The 16,360-nt window shown below is 42.8% G+C and overlaps 1 protein-coding gene across 1 annotated transcript in view; it reads right to left on the reverse strand.

The window, feature by feature from the left end:
- The window catches only part of IFT122 (intraflagellar transport 122), a 252,835-nt gene that overhangs the window by 229,955 nt on the left and 6,520 nt on the right, over positions 1-16,360 (reverse strand). Inside the window, exon 2 of the mRNA XM_085899537.1 lies at positions 6,451-6,527. Within this exon, the coding sequence (XP_085755663.1) occupies positions 6,451-6,527 (77 nt within the window). The remainder of the gene's footprint in view (positions 1-6,450; positions 6,528-16,360) is intronic.

Consider the following 16,360-nt stretch of genomic DNA (forward strand, 5'->3'; position numbering starts at 1 on the left):
GGGTGTCCTAAAAGTCTCCCTCCGAAGGAAAAATTAACACCATCAGCAAAATGTCTCCAGAAATTCTTCATACATAGCTCATGTCTTGTTTTTTCAGATTCCCTTCAAGAATGCTTTTGTCAAAAGAAGAACGTATTGAAATCATTCTCATGGCTGGTTCGGGAAGCTGTCGCAAGGTTGCCGTCGACTTTAACAGGAAACATGGCAAGCACATCACACACAACACACACGACAAGATTCAGAACATGGATCATTTAAAGGAACGCATTTGAAGTGGAATTACTTGCATAACGCCAGATGTGTTGATACAAGTTCACCATGAGTGGGAGAGATGACTTCGTGTGTGTTTCCAAATAAATGGCGATCATGTCGTGGTTTTGTAAATAAAGTTACATTTTGCGAAAAAGTGTTAATTTTCCCTATGTATGGAGACTTTTGTGACACCCTGTGTATGTATGTATATATATATATATATATATATATATATATATATATATATATATATATATATATATATATATATATATATATATGTATGTATATATATATATATATATGTATATATATATATATGTATGTATATATATATATGTATATATATATATATATGTATATATATATATGTATATATATATATATATATGTATATATATATATATATATATATATATATATATATATATATATATATATATATATATATATACACACACAGCTCTGGAAAAAATTAAGAGACCACTGAAAAATTATCAGTTTTTCTGGTTTTACTATTTATAGGTATGTGTTTGAGTAAAACAAACATTTTTGTTTTATTCTATAAACGACTGACAACATTTCTCCCAAATTCCGAATAAAAATATTGTCATTTAGAGCATTTATTTGCAGAAAATGACAACTGGTCAAAATAACAACAAAGATTCAGTGTTTTCAGACCTCAAATAATACAAACAAAACAAGTTCATATTAATTTTTAAACAACACAATACTTATGTTTTAACTGAGGAAGAGTTCAGAAATCAATATTTTGTGGAATAACCCTGATTTTCAATCACAGCTTTCATGCGTCTTGACATGCTCTCCACCAGTCTTTCACATTGCTGTTGGGTGACTTTATGCCACTCCTGGCGCAAAAATTCAAGCAGTTCGGCTTTGTTTGATGACTTGTGACCATCCATCTTCCTCTTGATTACATTCCAGAGGTTTTCAATGGGGTTCAGGTCTGGAGATTGGGCTGGCCATGACAGGGTCTTGATCTGATGGTCCTCCATCCACACCTTGATTGACCTCGCTGTGTGGTATGGAGCATTGTCCTGCTGGAAAAACCAATCCTCAGAGTTGGGGAACATTGTCAGAGCAGAAGGAAGCAAGTATTCTTCCAGGACAACCTTGTACGTGGCTTGTTTCATGAGTCCTTCATAAAGACAAATCTGCCCGATTCCAGCCTTGCTGAAGTCATCAAATCGCTGTGTGGTATGTCCACACCCAAATCATCACCGATCCTCCACCAAATTTCACAGTGGGTGCGAGACACTGTGGCTTGTAGGCCTCTCCAGGTCTCCGTCTAACCATGAGACGACCAGGTGTTGGGTAAAGCTGAAAATTGGACTCATCAGAGAAAATGACCTTACTCCAGTCCTCTATGGTCCAATCCTTATGGTCTTTTGCAAACCTCAGCCTGGCTCTTCTCTGCTTCTCGTTGATGAGGGGCTTTTTTCTTGCTTTGCACGACTTCAGCCCTGCCCCTAGGAGCCTGTTTCGAACCGTCCTCGCCGTGCACTTCACCCAGCTGCCATTTGCCATTCTTTTTGCAGGTCACTTGATGTCATCCTACGATTGTTCGGTGACATTTGAATGAGTTGGTGGTCATCCTGGTCAGTGGAAAGTCGTTTTCGCCTTCTGCCAGTCTGTAGATTTGTTGTCCCCAATGTCTGCTGCTTGACCTTGTTCTTATGAACCGCCGACTTTGAAATTTTAAGGATGGAAGCAACGTGACGCTCACTGTATCCCTCTGCCAGTAAAGCCAGAATTGAACCCTTCTTTTCCTCACTCAAAACTTTTCTTTTCAACTTTTTTGTCATGGTCAATGGTTATTTTTTTGATTTCAATTACTTTTGAGGTACTACTCGAACTATTTTTGCCATCCAGCTGGTCCTATTGCAAGAGGATAGTGATGACCACAGCAGTGGTTTTTATACTTTTCCTTGTTAAATAAGATTCGGTTCAGATCACCTAATCAGTACCTCACTAAGTAGAATGAGGTGTGCCTGTGTTAGAATTCAACAGACATTTGAATGGAATGGCTGCCACACATGTAGAGATGCTGATTTAAATTTATTTTGGAGTGGTCTCTTATTTTTTCCAGAGCTGTGTATATATATATATATATATATATATATATATATATATATATATATATATATATATATATATATATATATATATATATATATATATATATATATATATATATATATATATGAGCCTGGTGTTGGCGCAGTGGTTAGGGCAGCGGCTTGGGATCCAAAAGGTCCTGAGTTCAAGCCCCGTTGGGCCACTGAATTAATACACCAGGGGGTTGACTCAGCCTGTCATCCTTCCGAGGTCGGCGAAATGAGTACCAGTGTACTGGGCCGGTGTATACCCTGGTTAAGATAGGTGTACCATATCCCTGCGTTGTAACAGGCGATCAGGGTTGCGTCGGGAAGGGCATTCGGCGTAAAACATGTGCCAAATCACGATGCGGATCATACGGATGATCCGCTGTGGCGACCCCGAGCGGGAGCAGCCGAAAGAAGAAGATATATATATATATATATATATATATATATATATATATATATATATATATATATATATATATATATATATATATATATATATATATATATATATATACCAATAAACATTGGATATTGAAGAGTGCATGGATATTGGCAGCACTGGTCAGTAGTTTGAGTGTAGGTGGGTGATTGTATCCATCTGTGCTTCGTCTGATGTCTATGAGAGTGTCATCAAGAGATAGTGTGTGATTGGTATTACATATTCTTCAACCGAAAACTGCATTCATCTACCATCCTCAAAAAAAAAGTACTTATATAAATGTTTTTTGTTTGTTTTTTAAACATCCTGGTAATATCCCTGAGCCTGCCACACTTTTCTCATCCCCATTCCTCCCACCATCCCCCAGTGAAATTATGTTGTTAGCTTGACGGATTTATTTAATATTGGTGCCGGTGCACCACACAGATGATGGGCCAAATGGCCTCCTCCTGCATCAAATTTCTCTGTTGTTATTGAGCAGTTTATGCCAGTCATCTGATATCATCCAAAAAAGCCATTGCTTGAATTCAACGACACAAAATGGTAACTCAAAACTCGAAGAGATCGTTTGGCCTTTTGGTCAGCCATACCCGTGCTGGAGATGTGACTATCATTTTATAGTTAATGACTGATTTGACTTTTCTTCACTGGCCCACAAATTCCATTCTCAGCTATTATTAACCTTACATATCCGTAATATCCCAAAGAGTAAAGGAAAATTGATATGGGGCACAGGACACAATGGCCTCCTTTTCTTCAGTCCACGACTACATACAGAGAAAAGCCAGCTTTTAGTCAATATCTGAAATACGACGTGCTTTGACAGAACACCCTCTGCCGATAACTCACAATGATGGTGCCTATGAGTTGTCCAATTCAAACGGGAATCAAACTCACAAGATAACTCGATGGTTGTGGTGAGCATCGCCCTGCTCTCTCGTGAGCAAGTGCCCCGACAAATGTGCCTCGCGTGCCTTTTTCTCATGATCCTTACTTCTGCCAACTTCCTGATGTCTGTCTTCATCCCTCTTCCTTCATCTCACAGAGATCCGCATTAGCCCCCTCAGCATCGGCAACTCCATCGTCTGCTGTTCCTTTTCTAAGACCCAAGTTTGCACTCCATACACATATGGTTATATGACCATTTGATTTTGTAAATCTTCATCCTCAGCTTAACGAGAATCTTTCGATCATAGACCACCTCAGAAACTATCCTATTTTCTTTCATATCCCCAGCTCTACCATTATCTGTCATTAAAAGTAAAACCCAGGTGCATGATTTTTTTTCCCCACCTGCTTTAACTCCATGCCTGCCCTGTTGTGAATCTCCACATCCTCCCTCCCTCCCCTTTTCTTGCTCATCATAAAATAAATAAATAAAAATCAAGGATGGAAATGTAAAAGTTGACCAATTAAAAAAAAAAAAATTGTAACAAAAGAAGCCCCACACTAACGAACATAAACCAGCTGTCGAATTTTCCTTCTAATATCTATCCTCCATACTCACACTCCATTTTGGTGTCCATTATCTCATTCCTTCCTGCACTCATTCATCGAATTTCGTCCAAACTCATTTGATTTTTTTTTTTTTAAACATTGATGATTTCTGGCAAGCTGTTCCACATGTGCACTATATGTGCACACGCTGGCAGGATGGCCTGGAGGTACGTACACTCGCCTCTATACCGCCATCTAGCCTGGGTTTCAATCTCAGTTCAGCTATGAACTGTCATCCAAGTGTTTCACAGGCAGTACAAGGAAGGAACCAATGTGTGTGCCTTCCGTCAGATGGACCTAAAACTGGGCGTCCCGTGTGCTCGCATTAGTCGGTGGATGTCAAAGATCCCACGGTGTCCTTTGTGAAGTTTTGGCCATTTATCGCCAGCATCCCGAAGAACGAACTTACTAATTCTTGCCTCGAATGTGGACAGCCATCATTGTCTGCACTTCTTGGGGCCTCTTGAAACCAGGTTGCACCGCTTGCGATCTTCGAGTGTGCTTACTGCCCAGACAGCTACTTCTGCACTGTTAGTGATCCACATGTTCTTCAGATATGGAAGGAGTGCACCCTATACTACTAGAGCTGAGGCTTCAGATACGGAGGGGCGGGGGGGGAGGGCACCTGACACGACTCGAGGCAAAGCCGAACCCCCACACCCACCCCCTATTTTATATTACGTTGGCTGTCTTTTCCCATTTATCACCTCAGATACGGAGGGGTGGGGGGGGGCACCTGACACGACTCAAGGCAAAGCCGAACCCCCACACCCCCCCCACCAGTATTTTATATTAAGTTGACTGTCTTTTCCCATTTTATCACTTCAGATATGGAGGGGGTTGGGGGGGGGCACCTGACATGATTCGAGGCAAAGTGGAACCCCCACACACCCCCCTATTTTACATTACGTTGGCTGTCTTTTCCCCTTTATCAGCTAGCTGTGCCAAATTACTCTCAATCACCCTTAATGTCAAGAAAGATTTATCAGCAACTTCTAAAATACCGGCATCTTAAAATAAAATCTTATTTCCCCGTAATCTTCTCTTTATCCGAACCTTCTATTAGTGTGAACTGAATGATGAATATTATAAAGCTGATAAAATAGCAAAATATTTAAACCAAGATTGAAAAACAAATTATTCAAACTGAGAATGAAAAAGCAATCACGATGTTGGGGATCAGAAAGAGTGTGGTTGCTATGACGACGGGGCCCACACACAGTGCCTTGCACTGTTTGGCCCTGAGGAAAGCAGTTAAACCCAGTTATAATTTATAAAAACACACGTTACGTTTCATAACTGAAGAACTCGTTCATTTATATTCATCCGTAAACCCACAAACAATCAGATGGTATTGAAAACGACACGCGATTCATTTTCCTCCGTGGGTTTCATGTAAAACCCGTCTGGTCAGTTGAAGGCAACATGTTATGAAGAGTTTAGCAATTATAAGTACTCACCATTGGTCTTTGTCGCTGTCTTGTCCTCCTTTTTCAAACCATTCTAATGACACTTTCATCATCGAAATTAATGCGAGAACTTTTGGATAATTTCCTCACATGCCTGTCCACGTGACCGACGTCATCACGTCATACGTCATCACGTCATACGTCATCACGTCATACGTCATCACGCCGTGGTACACCGGTGCAGATTGCGATTCCAACGGAATGATTTGTTCCCATCAAAGCCTGTGCTCGCATTGATAACCTGAGATGGGTTTTTTTTTCTGTGCTCTATCCTTTTTCATTCTGAGCGTCAAGCAAGGAAGCAACACGGACAAAGTTTAGTTTTTGGTCCCACTCGAGTGGGGGTCGAATCGCCGACTTGGCAGACCCAGTGGGTGCTGGAAACATCAAAAGGACACCGATGACGTCAGACTACCGTGTGAAGGATTTCGTTATTTTCATCCGAAATGCTGTTTAATTATTAAAATTTAACTATTGCCTCGAGTTCAAGATTCAATATAAATATGTTGTCCATGTGTAATAAAACAGAAATTTCACATCCACAAGTAATCACACAACCAAATACCGCACGTCATTAAAAACGGTGACATCAGGGATCAGATGAGGCTGCAGTTCTACAAATTGTATCAAGTCCTTCTTGTTCTTGCATCATCAATGGACATACCGTATGGATGAAATTTGGCACAAAGGATTGTCAAAAGATGGCAGCTGTTCGTGGATGTGGAATACAAAGGGAGATGGCTGGTGGATTAAAATGAAAAGAAAAGAGCAATCAGAGATTGCAAACTCTCGCCAAGACATTTGCGTGATGTTTGTGTGGTGTTTGTGTACTGGTGTGTTGCATGATTAATAAGCAGAGAGCAAAGATAGAGTCATCAGGCAGAAACTGGACAGGATTCACATTTCAGCTGTTGTTACTCGACCCTCAAACCCATCCAAGGCACAGCCAAGTGAGCCTTGTTCAAAATAAATATATATATATATATATATATATATATATATATATATATATATATATATATATATATATATATATATATATATATATATAACAAAAAAAAAAGTCTTACATATTGTTATGAATTTGGAATTCGATTGCACACAACATACAGGTTCCTTTTGTCAGCTATGTCGATAAGTGCTTGTTCTCTAGATAGCTCATCTTCCATTGTTTAAATGTTTAGAAATCAATTAGATATGCTGCGGATCGATTTAATAGTTAGGGAGCGAACAATGGAGACGTCCCTTCGCCTCTTCTGTGAAGAGGAAGAAGATTCCTTCCGTCCCGTGATTCATGATGTCACCAACTCCCTCCCACCCGTGATTGAGCGGGGGATGGATCACGAGGGCATGAGTCATGCCAGGCATGGGGGAGGGGGCGGAGAGGGATAAAGAGGAGATCCTTTCTTTGTTCGGGTTCGTGTGGTTGTTCAGCAGGCCGTCTGGTCCTGCTTGGTTCAGTGGAGCTTCAGCCACGGCTTGGTTCGGGTGGAGACTTTTTGGAGAGCTGCTTTGTTTGGGAGAGAGTTGAGCCGGTTGCTTGACTCGAGCTGCGAGTGGTGGCTTCTTCTTCTTGGTTCGTGGAGCTCTTTGTTCTCCGTTTGGTTCCCGGCTTGGTGCGACTCATCGGCCTCTTCTTGGAGGTGGTTCCTCGGGGAAGCGACGCATCGACGGGAAGGATCGGCGCCTCGTCTCACCAGCACATGTTGAGAAGCGCGGGAGGATTCGCGGGAGCTCGGGAAGGATCGCGGCTCACGGCGATTGGATCCAGCTCACTCTCGCTGGAGCCCGGGTCCGAACAACTTGAAGACCACACGAGGTGGAGAGGTTCGAGATAGGCTCTGGGTTTCAGCTCACCTGTCCTCCGAGCTGGAGCCCGTTATTAAAGGTCTCAGCCACCATTTCTTGGGTGTCTGTGTGTGTGTGCGTATGTGTGTCCGTGGGCCCGTGTCTACGAAGTAGTAAAAACTGTTAAGTGATTGTGTAGAACGGTTGTAGTTCTCCTGTCATGCGTGTTGGCCTTGTATAATTGCAAACGTGTTTTGCCTTGTTTAATTGCATACGTGCATGCCTGCTTACGTACTTTCTTACAAAAATGTCCTTGTGTGAATGTAAACCTGTTCGTTGCATCCTCTTCCCTTAATTGAGCTGCCATCTTGCACTCGGAATATAGTTGGTTTTTAATTAGCCGGAAAGTGATCGCGTCCAACAGGGCTCGCGAGAACACCCTGCTCGGTTATCCCAAAATGGAGCGAGCTGCATTAAGCGGCTCGTGTCCCAGCGGCCCCATTGAGGTACAGTCTCTCGCTAGTCTGTCCACGCGAATAATTAGGTATATCGACGATTCGGCGATTGACCCTGTCGCGCGCGGGTGGAAAATTGACGAGGCTGTGGTGTGCTTAAAAACACACCCGTGGCTGGTTTCCGGTGTTGATCCAGAAAGCCGCGACTGGATTGTCCATTCCGTGGGCGAGACGGCCGCCATTGGCTAAACACGGTCGTTCGCACGCCGGCGGGCGAGAATCCACAACACTGGTGTCAGCGAGCGGGAAACAGATTCATTTAGTGCAGCAGATTACTGAAATAATCTTTCACTTGGTGGTACAAGCACCAAATTTGGTATATATGTGCTCCAGGACCTATTCTCTCAGAAAAGTACGTTAACCACATTGAAAAACAAAATGGCCGCCATTTTTCAAGATGGCCCCATTTGAAGTGGTTTGAATCTATGTTTGAGCTAAATTTTGAAGGAATAATGCTATTTTAACATTCCATGCATCGAAATATATGTTTTTGAGTGAGAAAAATCCATTTCTGCACTTACAAAATCGTAATTATTGAAAAGTAAGATGATATGGCCGGAATTAAATGACAACAGGCTCTTTTAGCGCGACATTTTGCAAAAAGAAAAAAAATGAAGAATAATATAGCATATACAGCAGGAAATTGTTATCTTTTGATTCACGTGGTGGATTCGTCAATCATTTAGTCCTCACATTTGCATGCATACAACTGTGTACACTTGAGACTGAAGCGATAGCAGTTACATCGCCCTCGGCATTCCGTATTGCAGCCACATTTTGTTAACTGCCGACAACTCTGGGCAATGGGTGGAAGGGTCGTCCAAAAGACTTGCCAGACCTCACCATCTTTCTGCCACCCCCAGTTAGCAGGGCTTTCAGTTTGAATTTTGCACACTGTTGCCTGGCCCCATATGCAGCCTGCTTGGTAGGCAGACCGTTTGACATGCTGTATGAGAGTTGCGCTTGTCGGTGTAATGGCATCATAAGACCTTTGCTTCCGAGCGAACAAGTCCAGTCTTGCCTCATCAACTTTGTCCATAGTGCTGTTCTTGTCATACATGGTGATGACAAACTTCTCAAGGACGTTGTAGTTTGCATTTTCCACGACTGGTGGATACTGACTTAACTTCTTGAAGACGGGAGTCACTTGAGGGAAAACCTCCCATGCCTGCCATGCAGTTTTTTGCCTTTTCCGCGAAAAGCTGACAGAATATCACAGCCAGTGAAGGCGTGAAAGAACAGCATGCCATTGGATTTGTCTGGGCCAAGAGTCACCACCATGTCATGAATTGGCAACCACTTAATGAACTGACCCTGGCCAAATTCAACCCACAGCATTTCCATGCCTGCGTCTTGGAGGGTAGCAAAAACACTGACTGCAACAACGAAAACATCTGTGTCACATTCATTAATCAACACAGACGTCATCTGTTGCTTGACTGCATGAAGAGCATGAGTGAAGATTCTGGAGTCTGCTTCCTCGTGGTTGCAAGGACTTAAGCCATCAAGACTGATGGATCTTTTGGAAAGAGCCTGATCTCCTTTGGTCACAACAACGACATTGTCAGGACACATGGTCACGATCTTATCAGGAAGGAACCCAAAGAGCTCTGTCTTGTTGTTGTTGTCTCTCAGGAAACGTTTCCAGTTTTTGGTGGCAGCTTGGTTTTCTCCATCACTCGGCGTCGATCCCCTTTGCCTCTCTTTGATCTTGTTTCAGCCTTCAGGCTGGAAGTCCAATAAACATCAAAAACTATGTCTGTCCTCACGAAATTCGATGAGTACATCTGAATTTTTGGAACCACATCTCGGACAGCATATTCCTCAAAGGTGTTTGATGTCTTTGGCGGCAATGAATACACAAGAAAGGACCCATCAATGATAACAGCATCACATCCTGGTCTAGTGTCGGGAGGAGTAACTGTAGCTTCCAGAATTTTTGCAAGTTGCGACTTCTGACCAGTGTGGAGTTTCCCACTGTCACTCAGTGCCACAGGGAAAGATTGGTTTTCATGTTGGAAAAACTCAAGCAGGTCACATTCTCGTGCTTGGTAGGATATAAAGAGTTGCGAGAACAGACGGCAATCATCTTTGAGTACCTGCTGCTTCATGTCGCCAGAAGTTGCAGCTGCCTCTTGGCGAAAGAAGTCTGCTTTGTTCTTTTTGATGGGCTTATAGAAGGAAGCTCCGTCACCCAGACCATTGAAAAATTCTCGGAAGGCAACTTTACCTTTCTCAAGGTGATTCCTTTCAAGTTCAGCAGTACTGGGATGCACAATGGTTTTTGAGTCCAATGTGAGCAGGTCTTTTGATTCTTCCGGAAAAGGATTGACCAGATCCTTCATTTCACCAAACAATTTTTGGACCTTGTCAGAGAAGGATTTCTGAGATAGGCTGGTTTGCTCATGGTGCGTGATATCTTCATTTGCCACTTTGGCCAGTGACGCCAACTCATACTGTGATATTAGCACGCTAACTTCTGGTCCAGACACCATCCACCGACTCAGTGCAGCTGGATCCTCAGTAAGCCCAATGGCACCAACATCACCTTTCACTACTGCATTGGCCTGTTCATGTGCTTGGTCATTCATGACCAAGCCAGAAAACTCCCTGTTAGTCTTGTGTACCACAAAATTTCCCAGTTGAAATTCATTAAAGACCTCAGGGTGAGTGTGTTCCAAAGTGATCATGTCTCTAAGATGGATGGGAAGCCATCTGGCATAGTTCACATTGTTGTTTGCAAAGAACAAGGTGATTAGAGCAGCCAGTGCTTCGCAATACAAACCGAAGTTGGCCTCCCTGAAAGACCTGACCAACGAGAACGTCACCAATTCCATTGACAACACAAGATCCCAGAATTGAAATTGAGGACTCTCTTTTCTGCGTTTCTCACACCAGTCATCAAAATCCAGAGCTTCTTCATTCTCTTTTACACAATGATGCTCATATGCTTCCTTTTGGAGCATGTAGAGGCAACACGCTGTAGCTTGGTGCATATGGCATGTTCTTGTGACACTTAAGGCAGAAAGAAAGGACTCTGCCATTCCAGAAGAAGCCACCCCAGACTTCACAAGAGCACCTGTCCACCCACTGCTTTGAAGTAGGGTTCCAAAAGACCTTAAAGCAGCCATCTCTATGTGGAGGCCCCCAAACATGACAACAAATTTATCCTCCCCATACAGGTCAGGCCAGTGCCACTGGAATTGTTTGATAAGTGCATAAATAGGCTGGTCTGCGGTTAATTATCACAGGGACCTGTCCTGGGTTGAGGTGTGCAATAGCATCCCTGACTTTGTTCATGGAGTGCCTTACAGTGGCAAATGAGTGAGTTTCATCACGAAGGAGGGGCAGAAGTGCTGTCATACTCACTTCAAATGCAAGACCTCTCTTTTTCTCTGCATGATGGGCTGACCAAGTGATGTTAACATTGTCATGCACTTCTTGTGTGAGGCTAATCTTCTGCAACCACTCATATTCATTGGTTAGGCCTAGGTCACATTTGCCACGATGGCCGTGGGGTCTCCAAAATCTGCGGCCACGAGCAATTATACGGTGGCCGCAGTATTTCCACTGTCACACAATGCAGCAGTCACATATGTTTTTATTTTTCGGGGAGCTGCACGGCGTATTTATAAATTGTGGAGACCGAAAACGTGGGGGTGCCGTATGGTCTTTGATTTTATGTCGCACGGTGACCTTAGGGCGTCGCTGCGGCGGCCATAGAATTTTCAAGGCAGACGCAAGGCGACCGCAGGGGGGTCCTAAGGCGAACGTGCGGCCAGACGGACGTTAACGAGTGGGTATATATATATACCAGTTCTTTTTTTTACTGAAATAAAAATATAACAGTATATATAACTGAATATACTATAACTATAATATACCGTGGTGCCCCCAGAATCCGAACGCCCCATTGTTTGAACAAATTGGAATCCGAACAATTTTTTGGAGAAAATTTTGCCCTAAAAACCTAATACATTTTAAAAAAACGAACACAATGTAGCGTTCATGTTTGTTCATGTGTCTGCCCCACCTATTCGACCCGCATATTTGCGCTTTGTTCATTCAGTTCGTCGGTGGAAGTTCTCGTGAAAGCATCTCTCGTGTGTCGATCGATACTTTGGGCCTCAGTCACATTTGCTCTACGGTGAGGATACGGCGGCCGTACGCCCTCTGAATTGACAGAAACGTGAGGTGGCCGCAGAGAAACTGAGGTGGCCTCAGGGTGGCCCCACGCCGTATGGCTATATTTTACAGGTCGTAAGGTCGCCGTGGAATTATAACGCGGAGTTATAACTTTTTTCATTTCTACGTTCGCCGTAGAAATTCGACAAGCCGAAACAAAAGAACTGGTAAAAAAATAAAATAAAATAAAAAATTAACCCGTTCGTTACCGTCCGTCTGGCCGCACGTTCGGCTTAGGGTCCCCCTGCGATCCCCCTGCGGTCGCCTTGCGGGCACCTTGCATCTGCCTTCAAAATTCTATGGCCGCTGCAGGAATGCCCTGAGGTCACCGTGCGACATCAAATCAAAGACCGTTCGGCACACCCATGTTTTCGGTCTCCACAATTTAAAGCGAACGCAGCGAGCTTCATACTTTACGCGTGCACGTGAGAGAATAGGTAAACAACAACAACACAATACGCCTGGCTATTTCGAATCCATGTCTTTGGATATGACCTTTTGCTTCCGGTTGTTGTTAAACGCTGTGCGGTGTAGATACACGATTGGGTTTTATTTCCATCTTGTGAATATTACTTGACGTGTGCACATGAGAGAATAGGAAACAGCAAAAACAACACAATACCTTGCCAATTGTGAATCCGTGTCGTTGGCTATGACCATTTTGCTTCGGTTTTTTTTTTTGTTTCCGGTTTTTTTTCAAGGGGAATGATGCATGCTGGGAGATCATGACAGGAAGTGTTTATTTATTTATTCAATTTTTTTTTTTCCCAAAGTTAATTTTATCCTTCCGAAAGTGATTTTTTTTTTCATGACAGGAAGTGTTTATTTTGTATTTAACATTGCCGGGAGTGATTTTGAAACTCTTTCCAGAACTTTTAATTTCTTTTATGCTTGACCAGAAGTGATCGTTTATTTATTTATTTATTCAATTATTTTTTTCACAAAGTTAATTTTAATAAAGATATCTCTCGCATCATCAAAAAATATTTTTTTAATGTGATTTACATTATTTGATCGCTGATCCCGAATCCAGGCCGAAGTAACCGGAAATTGCGTCAAAATCATCATCTGTGCGGCGCTTACATGTTCCACGGTATAGTTGGCAAGTATACAGTTGTGAACAAGTTTTATGTAAAGTCAGAAGCGAATGTAAGAAGAATTCTACGTTCGCTTCTTGGCTTTGCCTATTCCATATTAAATACGTCGTGCGGCTACCCGAAAAATAACAAGGACAAATGTGTCCAAGAGCAGCATCCAAAACCCAAAGATTTTTTCGGCTAAAAAAAAACAACAACTTCCGCTATTTCGTCACGTGCCTTCATTAAGCCATTAGCGAAACCAGTCATAATGTATTTACGTATTTACGATATATCGTGTATTTACGAAATATATAATTTATTTACAAAATTACAATACGATAAATGGAATAATCTTTAAATAGTAACATCAACTATTCGAAACTTTAAAGCAAATGTCCGAATATATTTAAAAGTTCATGATAGACACTCTCAAAAGGCACCGTCTATGTGAGGATGTGTACATGTGCTCAGTATTTAAGGCAATCCGGATCTTGTATATACAAGAGCCAAGTCCGAGAGATTAAGGTTTTGTCTTCACAAGAAGAAGAAGAACAACAACAACAATAAGAAGAACAACGCCAAGCTCTCTATGAGCAGTGTTCCCTAAGCGAGACGCTGGTAAAAACATATGTGACTGCTACATTGTGGGACCGTGGAAATACTGCGGCCGCTTTATAATTGCTCGTGCCCGTACATTTTGTAGACCCTCTGGCCGCCGAGCCAAATGTGACTTGAGCCTTACCTCATGTTTTCACCTTCATTTGTGATGTTTGTTTTTTTAATCATCTTGTGTTTTAATTAATAACAACAAAAGCAATCCGATCACGTGGTGTGACGGACTGTCAGGCAAGGATTGAATTTCACAGCAAAACCAGTTGTAATTTGGAATATCCATGATTACGTCAGCCCGATGCGTTTGATGAAATTGATTGTAGTTCTGCGGGCATCATGTTTGATGAGCTGCCCTGGGGGCAGCGCTCTCGCAGAGTGCGCAAGCGATCGGAACAAAGGCCGGAGCACGAGCCTGTGTGGACCATTGGATGTGGTGATTGTACCAGTTTACATACAATACACCGCCACCAAAGGTCATTTACTCATCTTATTTTATCTTGAACATGGGGAATTTCAGTTTAAAGTGTCTTGAAAGTGGGTTTTCTTTGGGTCCACGAACGGATTAATTCACTCCATTATTTATTATTGGGAAAATATTTTTGGAAGCCGAACTTTTTGCAATCCGAACAGCCTCCTGGAATGAATTAAATTGGGATTCTAGGGGCACCACGTTATAGGCAAACACCTATACTCCGATCTCTTGTGGTAGCGCACGGTCGACGCAGACTGCCACGGAAGCCGTATGTAGGTGCACGGCGGGTGTAGGAGAACCGAGCGTCAACCCTGCGTTTCCCGCAGGTAGTCACACAGACCGCAAGGCCACCGTACGGCGATCGTGGAAATAGTGCGGCTGCCGTAATTTTTGGGGGTTGGGAAAATTCATTTTTCATTGAGAAGAGCTTAGGGCAGCCGCACGAATAACAAGCCCACCGTACGCCCTACGTACGGTCGACGTGGAACACATCTACGTCATAGCTTGGCTTGTCGAATTGCTACGGCGAACATAGAAATGAAAAAAAGTTATAACTCCATGCTATAATTCCACGGCGCCCCTACGGCCTGTAAAATATAGCCAAACGGCGTAGGGCCTCCCTGAGACTACCTCAGTTTCTCTGCAGCCGCCGCACGTTTCTGTCAATTCAGAGGGCGTACGACCGCCGTATCCTCGCCGTAGAGCAAATGTGACCTAGGCCTTAGGGGGAGACTTGGCAGAGATTCATATGTAACTTTGTAATATGAAGAACGCAGGATAGACATTTGTAAATGAGTCGCGGATTTCTGAGACTTTCTTAATTAGAATTGGTTCCCATACTTCTCCTTGATTTCCTGATGTTGTATGTTGAAAGATGGATATGCTGGTTCCATGGAATGATGTGGTCACCATTGTGGATGAGGGATTATGGTCGATGTTATCCATCGCAGATGTGCTGAAAAGACCTTTCCTCAGTTTGGGAGGACAAACCACACCATCCTCGACATATCTGGCTACAGCTCCATCTCCCAGCTGAGCTGATATGTCGAGTTCTCGATCATATGGAATACTAAGACCATGGTCATGGAGCATTTCAATTGGGTGTCTCTTTCTTGTCTTAGCATGAACAGACATCCCTATGTTGACCGGAAATGGGGTTTCTCTGTCTCTGGAATGCCTTGTGTGGCAGCACCTTCTTTGTATTTGGCAAAGCAGTTGTATTGAAGGAGCTGAGCCATAGCCAGGTCAGTTGCAGTTGCTCCAAACCTCAGTTGAGACTTTATGTCTGTTCCCTGCTCAATCATGCAGACAAATTGGAGCAAACCTGGAGGTAATGAATACCCGTTGAGGTACAGTCTCTCGGTAGTCTGCCCGTGCGAATAATTAGGTATATCGACGATTGACCCTGTCGCGCGCGGGTGGAATATTGACTAGGCTGTGGTGTGCTTAAAAACACACCCGTGGCTGGTTTCCGGCGTTGATCCGGAAAGCCGCGACTGGATTGTCCGTTCGGTGGGCGAGACGGCCGCCATTGGCTAAACACGGTCGTTCGCATGCCCGCGGGTGAGAATCCACAACAATATATATCTACATACATATATATATATATATATAGATATATATATATATATATATATATATATATATATATATATATATATATATATATATATATATATATATATATATATACACACATATACACACACATATGTATGTATACTGAACAAAAATATAAACGCACCAAGCGATTGTTACTATTTTACCTCGAACTCATTAATACTAAATCTTCACAACAATTTGGTTATAGAATCCATGACAATTGAGCATTAAATTTCAAAGAGTTCCTTGAGAATTCTGGCGACAGTCTTTGCGCTACAACAGCCGACACAACCGAGGTGTCACTGTCAGAGTTCACACAGT

The sequence above is a fragment of the Eptatretus burgeri genome, chromosome 10 (assembly GCF_056783735.1).
Source record: "Eptatretus burgeri isolate ZD-2024b chromosome 10, Ebu_testis_v1, whole genome shotgun sequence".
NCBI lineage: Eukaryota > Metazoa > Chordata > Myxini > Myxiniformes > Myxinidae > Eptatretus > Eptatretus burgeri.